Source organism: Danio rerio, chromosome 12, assembly GCF_052040795.2.
Source record: "Danio rerio strain M-AB ecotype USA chromosome 12, GRCz13ab, whole genome shotgun sequence".
NCBI classification, from domain to species: Eukaryota; Metazoa; Chordata; class Actinopteri; order Cypriniformes; family Danionidae; genus Danio; species Danio rerio.
In genome coordinates this window covers 33,874,998-33,884,306 of record NC_141032.1, presented here as the reverse complement: position 1 = coordinate 33,884,306, position 9,309 = coordinate 33,874,998, and the positions used below count along the sequence as shown (strand labels likewise).

Below are 9,309 nucleotides of genomic sequence, written 5' to 3'. Positions count from 1 at the left end.
TCGAATACACACAGAACACATACAAACATACATACTGTATCTATTTTCTGCCTCCCTCCACTCTGGCTGTATAGAATTTTTGTGTATAAGATACGAATATTGGTGTGTTATGCTAAATAGTATGCATAGAATCCCGAAATCACCTAGTTATTTGCAAAAAAAAAAAAACTAGCATTTTTGGACCGCTTTTAGAATAAAGAAGTGCATTAATAAAGTGCAACAATAAAGTATTTTAGACTTAATAGAATAGTTCACCCAAAAATATAAATGTACTCACTATTTCCTTTATTCTGTTGAACACAAAATAAGATATTTTGAAAAAAAGTTGAAAACCTGTAACCATTGACATTGACATTGTTTGGAACAAGTGAAGGGTGAGTAAATGATGACACAATTTTCAGTTTTAGGGGAACTATTAACCTTTAAAGTGTGAAGGTGGTAAATAATCTCAGCAGTGATTTGTAACATTTATTGATTGACTCAAAAAGCCATTAAAATGACCGAAATATACTATTGTCCTATTTACAATTGTTGTACCGTGATGAGAAATGCCAGCCTGATCCCATGAGGAAACATAAGTATTTTACGTTTTGCCATTTTAGGGGCTAATTCGTACAAATTCGAGTTCAGTCAAACGAAAATGTACAATCTTAAAAAAGAGGCGTGGCACCTAACCCCAACCGTCATTGGGTGATGAGCAAATTGTACTAAATTGTACGAATTAGATTGTACGAATTCATACGAATTAGCCACTAAAGCAAATAGTTACGAATTGCTCAGAGATTGCGTTGGAAATGCATATCCCTACATGCCCCAATCCATTCCAAGAGTGAAAGCTATGGAAAAAAAACAGTGTGTCAATTTAGTTACAAAATACACCTGTACAAAAAATCTTGAGAGTAAAAACCGTCCCTCGATATCCCACATTTTAAAAGGTCCTTTGAGATTTAGTAAGTTTAATGCACAACACAAGGCTTTGTCTTGCACATTATATATAACACATTACATTTACAAAAAACAAATTCCAGTAATTCACTAAATTTAGAATTTAGGTCTGTAGATTTTAGCTTGACATGCAGAGTTCATAACATCTTTAATTAGGTCCACACGAAATCTGCAGATATTTTTAATCCACCATTCAATAGATTTAATTATGCATAAACTGCATAATTATGCATTAACTCTGCATAAACCTGCAGATTTTATATAAAAATAGCATTAAAAAAATAAAATAAATAATTAATAAATAAAGTCAGAAGATGCTCTCATGGCCCAGTCTATGATATTTGAATACTAATAAAGTGTGTCTAAACACAGTTAAGAAATCAGCATATGAATCTCAACGATGGTGACAATTCTTGCAGCAGTGCATGCTGGTTTTGCATGATGTTCCTAGTCTACTCTACAGAATAAAGCATGTCACTATTGTTGAGATTTATACTCTTATTCTTGATGTCAGTGTTTCTGAAGAAGTTCAAAAATTGTAACTCTAAATATTTTTAGCCCCAGTAGAAAGAAAACTTGTTAAAGCTGTTGATTGTGTTTTATTAATTGCTTCTCCGTTTAAGTTAAAACTTTAAAATATCTTAATTTCCATAATCAAAAAAGAAAAGGAATAAACCAAAGAGTAAAAGCTACTATGCAGATTTAATATAAATAGATTTAGACTTTTTAATCTGACAGAATTTGGAATTTCTCCATTTTAATCAGATCAGAATTAACATTTTGCTTAATATTCACCCAGAACACTTGACTCTTTCTTAAGAAATTATTAAATATTATTACATGGACTAGAATAGATGCTTCAACAACCCACTGAAGACAATGTTAGCAGCTTTGTTAACATTACATACAAAAAGTAAATAATAAGCTTTTAAAAATCCATTTTCAAATTGTCCTCCCCTGGTTTAAAATCTGTGCATGTCACAGCTTATGAAAATATTGAATGTTGTTGAATGTGAAACTCTGTTTTTTATGTTGCATCATTTTTTCACATATGGTTCCCATGTGTCATTGTGGTTTAAAAAGGTCTAATTCAAAAATTAACTCTGACACAAACAGGATGCACGTAATGCTCTTCACAGCTTAAAATCAAATGAAGAATCATGCATTAAAATACAGCAGTTGCCAGGTTGTCATTTAATGTTTGAATTTACTGCAATTATTTTGGGTGCCATGGCAAATGTATTATTGGTAATACATTTTATAATGCTCTGAACTCGATGAGAGTGAAATTAAGCACTGAAATCTTGCCTTTACAAACACTAATGGTTCTTTCCTTTTGTAATTACAAGAACACACAGTAAGCCTATACGCATGCAGCAAAAAACAAAAGCATCAAGCATCAACCACGGTGAGATAAACAATATGCTTTCCTCCAACAGCAAAAACAAAAGAGATCATACATTTACTGTAATGAAAAAACGCATGACAAACAGCTGAAAGTACCTAGCTTTTCTGCTGATTGTTACCTAAATGGCAACTAATATCAGTGATATGTGGTAATTTCGGGACTTGGACTCTGTTCATTTTAAAACAAACAAATATTGCACTTTATGAGTAAAGTGCTCATGACCTAATTTTATGCTGACACAGAATTATGGTATAAATAGTTTAATTCACATTCTACAGACATTGCACACATGCACACACACACGCTCACAGCACAGAAGACTCGCTGCTCAGGCTCTGAACTCCAAAATAAAACAGACCGAAGTAACACTTTAAAACAACTACACACTATGAATCATTTGTTAAGCATTAGCAAATAGTGAATTCATTATATGTTATGCATAAACTCTACATTAATAGAAGTTGTACAATGTGTAACGTGCTTAATGGTTGTATTTTCATATTTTGTTAATTATAATTTTTTCATTAATAAATTAGGTATCACATCACTTACAATTCAGTTAACTGAGTGAAGCGGCTGGTTTTTAATTATACAGAATGCCTAAGTAAATAATTAACAAACTATTCAAATTAACATTTTTATTGCTTATCATTCAGGCTCATATTAATGGTTTATCTGTAATTTAGTAAATGCTTTATTTACTCAACTTCATCCAGGGCTATTTATGCTTTATAAATCCCTTTTAAATGACAATTAAAGGCTCAGTTCTATTCTAAACAAAAAAAAGAAAAGCAACTTCATTCATTTCTATTCATATGAAGATGCACAAATGAAACTGTCATAAAAAAAATAAAAAATAGATATTTGCAATCTGAACTAAAATAAAATCACTGTGTGGTTTAAACATCGCTAAATAACACTGAAATGATGTATCATTGGTAAATTATTATATTGTTGTAGTTTTATCCAATTTTATGTTATATTTTGATACTTCTGTTATTCGTCAACATTTAAACTGTTTAGACTGCAGTAATTTTACTATTTAGATACGATTGCAAACATTAATTGTTCATTTGATACAGAGTCATTTATAAAACAAATTAGTCCTCACTTTAGATTAGGTCACAAAACTGGATGAAGTCGAGTTAATAAAGCATTTATTAACTTGTAAATTAGCTATTAGTAAATGCCTGAATAGTAATAATAATAATAATAATAATATATAATTGTTGATTTGAATAGGTTATCAACCCTTTACTAACACATTCTGAATGATCTTAAAAAACAACTACTCTTAAATACAAATGATTTGAAAATAATGCAATACTTCATTTAGTCATGAAAAATTAATCAGTAACAAAGTATGACATTTTAAATGTACTTGTAAGTCAAGAATACAGCATTTGTATCTGCAGTTATAAACTGCTTACTAATGTCTATTAATGTAGAGTTAATGCTTAACAAATAATGAATTCACTATTTGCTAATGCTTAATGGTTGATTCCTAGTGTGTAGTTATTATAAAGTGTTATCCATACCAATTACTGAGGAGGAAATATAAGTGCTCGACATCAAAGACAACCTCCTTCGTTTCCAGTAATGTCTCGTGATGCTCCAGGCCTGCTAAAACCATTACAAGTAGCTAGTATTTGATGTGTTACATAATATTATAGCTGTAACTATCCTTCGTTGACATCCAGTTGCACCCATGTGACACGACTAAGTGAAAATACATGACCTAATCTACACAACTCAAATATCAGTGGCTCATATTTGGAAACGATTGAGGTACAGTTTCCTTTCAGCAATAATTGTGAGATCTTTATAAAACAAAAAAAAACAAAAAACTGTACAGTCTCAACCTTTTAAATATCGCACGCAAAATATATATTGTACACTCCTTTCTTTAACATGCGCTGACACTACTAGTGGTAAGAAAAGATACTTAAATGCCCGTTGTTTAAAGATTTCTATACACTAGCTGTCATCCCAGTGATGCGTGTTTATACAAAAGAAAAATGAAGGCGAAGATTGAAGAGTAACATTCATGTACAGAGTTAAAAACTAAAATTACATTCAAAACAAAAAAGTCCCCCGGGATTTAGCTCAAAACCAAGGGCTTTCACTGGCAAACGGTACAGTATTATATGAATGGAAGCTTATAGTAAATGATAGCTAACAAAACTGCTTGTGTACTGAATAGTGCATAAGTGGTGGGTTTTACAGTTAAAGGAAGACTAACTGAAGTCTAGTATGAGGCGTTTGGTGAAGGCACTTCCAGGTAAAGCTTTCCTTAGAATAGCACCTTTAACATTCATGACTAGCCAGTAAAAAGCCCTTGTGTGTGTGTAGACTGTAGAGCCGCGTGCCTGTATCAGGTTTTACAGCAAACTAAAACCCAGTATGTATTGTAAGAGTTTGTTCTTGTTGGCCTGAGGTATGAAGGTGCTGCTCAGCTCCAGACGACACACACCATCTTCTCGTCGTTCTTTTAGCACCTGTACAGAGAGAGATGTGCATTATTCTTGTGTTAGGTTGAGAATCAATAAATAGCTGATCTGAGAAATCTTAAAACTGAAGTGAAAGCAGAAAAATCAGTCCAAAGCAAATAAGGAAAAAATATTAAAAAGCCTTTATTGACGTCAAACAACTGCCTTCATCAGGGTAATCAGTTACCTGTTATCCTAATGAAGGCAGTAGTTTGCCAAAATGTGTAGGCGTAGGCGTAACATCTCAAGAATGATTAGTGGAAACAGAAAGTACCTGAGCTCAATAGAGCTTCACGGCAAATGCTGTGAATACTCATGTACATGTAATTTTCCAGTTTTCTTTTTTTTAATAAATTTGCAACAGTTTCGAGTAATATTTTTTAACATTGTCATTATGGTGTATTGTGTGTAGAATTTTGAGAAATTTAAAGATTTAATCCATTTTGGAATAAGGTTGTAACATTAAAAAAAATGTGGAAAAAAAGTGAAGCGCTATGAATACTTTCCGGATGCACTGTACATGCAAATAGAATTAAATTCTAGTTCTATACTATTTTATAGTACAGTATTTAATCATTTTTGCCATGTTTAGCTTTTTATATTTTGAACATACTTCTGTTTATTTTAGTTTCAGTGAAATTATTTTTCAGATAATGGTTCTCTCACCCCAAGCTCCTTGAATGTTTTCACTGTATTCTTTACGAGGTAGTGTGTGGCACTCTCTCCTAAACACAAGAAAAACAACAACATGTTCAAAGATAAATATCAATGCTTTTAAAAATGTTATCAAAGCAAAAGATATAAACTAGTCACAAATACGGACAGGAATGAAGTGGAAACGAACACTACAAATTTCCTCTGTTCCATTTAGCTCTCAAAAAACAGAAAACCCACTCTGTGGCTTACCATACATAGAAACTCCTCTTTCTGTGCGTGTCAAAAGATATTTGAAAAGTTGATGTGTGTAGTCTCTCTCAGAAATGGGTGAAGTCAGGCTGTGTATGAAAATTGCTGCCCCACTGTAGGCCTCCAGCACTGGGGTGAGAATCCTCTGCAGAAAGGTATAAAATTCCTGGTGCTCAGCTGATGGGCTCACCTAAAGTCAAATAAAAAAAAGGGAAAAAACAACCATGTGTAATGGAAAATTGTGTCCTTTGAGCTGTCTAATGTAGTGGTTAAAAACAAAAACCACAGAAACTATGCCTTGTTGTTGGAAGATTGTTTAGTAGTGGAAATAAAAAAAAATATTCCCACCACTATCACAAACTCTCTTTGTTCCATCAGTGTGGAAATTGATATCAATCTGGCTGAAACAAGCCACATAAAATGGGTCTACTGGCTTTAGTTTTTTTTTTTTAATTTACACATATTATTATCATTATTATAACTATTAGTATTAGTAATAAGAATTATTTTAATAATATATAGAAAAGCAGTGATACATTAGCACCTGTTAGCTTTAATTGTGGGGAAAACTGGATCATTTGGAGCTTTTGTCAGCTAATTTCATCTTACGGGTTAAAATCATTTTTTGGGGCGGGATCAAAATTGGTGACGTAGCGCGAATCTGCTAGTGGAGTGATGGTGCATTGGTTTCTCATTAATATTCATAGCAGTTTTCTTATCCTATGGGAAGACCCTGATTCTTTATTATTCATGAGAGCACATGCTTTCGAAGACAAAGCAGACCTGACAAACTGTGAGACCCAATGACTAGGTGAGACAGCGTCTGCGCACATCACGGGGTCATATTTGTATTTCATGATCCACAATTTTTGCTGCATGTTTTTCCTAGTGATGCTGTCAAGCCAATACAGCAAAGCTGTTGATTTGCAGCAAGCATTTTTGTCGGGAGAGCTGTATGAGAATTAAAGAATGTCAGACTTTGTCTTTTATCAGTTGAATTTATGATTCATTACCATTAAGACAAATCACCTATATCTCTGCTGCCGTGTTCACACATGTTTAAAATCCTCCAGATTGCTGGCAGGGTTAATGGTTGAAATAGATTGGCAAGAGACCTGCTGTACTGCTATCCACTGTGTCTGCATTCAGACCAGGGGACTGAGAAGGAGAGAAGTCCTCCTCATGTTTAGTGTTAATATAAACATGATTATCTTTATAATGATACAATAAATTACATGCGTTTAAGAAATTAAGAATAACAAATGTAGCCAGACAATAAATTACTTACTGTTTTTTTCTTTGCATTTTAATTTTGTAAACTATAAAGTCATGGGTCTCCTCATGGTTTGCGTCTCATTTTGTGAGCCAACTGACAACAGTTGTTCGCTCCACACTTTTTCCACTGTTCCGCCGGCCACGCCCACTCCTCCATGCCCATCTCTGAGCATTTTTTGAAAAATTTCTGAGGTAGATATATATATATATACACACACACATACTGGGTGCTATGTTACAGTAGAACAGTTGAGTTTAAGCTCATATTATAAAGACCTTTAGGTAACGGTCTCTTTGTTCATCTCCAAAGTCACTGTCTTCATCCTCTTCATCACTTCGCCAAGAAAGAGCCTCTGGAAACTTCTTGGGCCAAGGCTCCTCAGATGGACTCAACTCCTCCTGGTCCTCCTGAATGTAAAAAAAAACAAAACATATTCAACTAACTTTTTTTTTTTTTTACTAAAATCTATTGTTATAATTATTATTTATTAATTATTGACAAATATTATTAACATCATAACAGGTTTTTAATGTATAGAGCGGGCAATAATAAATTAGAAATAATTAATACAAAAAAATCCTTCTGGAATTTTCCTTGACCCAATCAGGTCATGGGAATAAGCCAATGGAAAAATGTCTCTCAGCAAACAAAGACATTTTCTAAGATGCTAACACTCAAAGCTACTTTACTCCCTAAATCATTCCAACATCTTTGAAGGCAATTGTCAGTGACAATTTATTTTACAGTGCCTGTCACGTTACATGTACTTACTGTAGTAAATTCAATAAATAAATTAGTATGCAGAATTACATGCAACGAACCGTAAACCACACAGTGAAATATTGTGCTAGCATTTTCCCCTATTAAGTACTGTAGCTTTAACTCACCAAAACAACAAAGCATTGGCAAACTCACCTCAGCTACAATGAGCACACCATACTCAATTAACCTGGTAATAGCATCATGGAACACCTGGTACAAAGTCTGACAGGGCTAAAGAAAGGAAAAACAGTACATACAATTTACAATACAACATACAATCATGCTGCCAAACTGAGTCAAAGTCAATGAGTCAAAGATGAGACCTCCAGCATCAATATAAGCTTCAAATTTACAAAAGCTAAATTAAATGTACATAAAAAGCCTATTCAAATGCAAAAAAGGACATCTTTCAGTTTTCAAACTTACCGTTTCAAAAATTGGATGAAATAATATTAAAGTTCAGCATATTTATAAAGTGAAACAACCTACTTATTATGGTCTGTTCATAAAATAAATGTATTTTGGGGCTGCACAGTGATCATTAAATAATAAGGTTTAATATTTCATAAATTTATTCTTTTAAATTTTTTTGATTTATAAGTTATTAAGGTAGGGTGACACGTTGGCTCAGTGGTTAGCACTGTTGCCTCACAGCAAGAAGGTCGCTGATTTGAGTCGTGCTGGGTCAGTTGGAATTTCTGTTTGGAGTTGCCCGTTCTCGCCATGTTGGTGTAGGTTTCTCCGGTTTCCCCCACAGTCCAAAAATATGTGCTATAGTTGAATTGGATCAACTTAATTGTATGTCATATAAATGAGAGTTAAAAATACTCAAAAAAATAAACAAGACTAATTAATAACAAAGACAACTGCTCTGGTGTTGAAAAAGCTCTTTTATTACTGACATAAAATACCTTTTTAATTCACTGCACATTTAAATGAGAATTTAATATAGAATCGAATGTAAATAAACAGCTATATTTCAGTAGAAATGCAATATAGTGTTAAGAATCAAAAATATGCAAATAAATATGCAAATAACATAGGGGAAAACGAATCTAGTGGCTCTAAATTACATTTCCTTATCGCATATGTAAATTTTTTTTGGTTTTGCTTTGGAACTATATTAGTTGTGAGTGAAACAGAGAAAAATCTGTGGCTAGTTTTAAAGGTTAAATAATGTGAAACTATCACATACCAGATTTATATGTGTATAAGGGACAGTCCTCAAGCGCTCAATACAAAGACATTCAATGAATCAACCCACGGTTTCAACCTAAGGTCAATGCATGTATGCCAAGTTTAGTTTCAGGGAACTTTTTAATTGTGAGTTAAAGAATTTAGATAAAAGACTTCAATCTGTGAAAAATCTGAAGTCAGCATTTTAACATGTATTATTTCCACATTGCTAATATAGACTTGCACAGATTTTACAGACAAAAATGCCACCACAGTAATGCCCTGTCTCATTTACATTCAACATGGTATTATTGTAAACTGTTTTATAATCTAACCTCTATTTCTAC

The 9,309-nt window shown here is 32.9% G+C and overlaps 1 protein-coding gene across 3 annotated transcripts in view; it reads right to left on the bottom strand.

The window, feature by feature from the left end:
* Positions 1–2,124: 2,124 nt before the first annotated feature.
* gpam (glycerol-3-phosphate acyltransferase, mitochondrial) overlaps positions 2,125–9,309 on the bottom strand; it is a 44,361-nt gene continuing 37,176 nt past the window's right edge. For 2 of the 3 annotated variants that reach the window (XR_015504287.1, XM_087276548.1), the window contains exons 17-21: positions 7,940–8,017; positions 7,300–7,431; positions 5,749–5,938; positions 5,509–5,567; positions 2,125–4,851 (exon numbers count right to left, since the gene is read on the bottom strand). Coding sequence is in view for 1 of the 3 variants with exons in the window: in XM_087276548.1 (XP_087132674.1) it covers positions 4,735–4,851; positions 5,509–5,567; positions 5,749–5,938; positions 7,300–7,431; positions 7,940–8,017 (576 nt within the window). In the remaining 2 variants the exon portion in view is untranslated. The remainder of the gene's footprint in view (positions 4,852–5,508; positions 5,568–5,748; positions 5,939–7,299; positions 7,432–7,939; positions 8,018–9,309) is intronic. The other variant, XR_015504284.1, reaches the window with a different exon arrangement.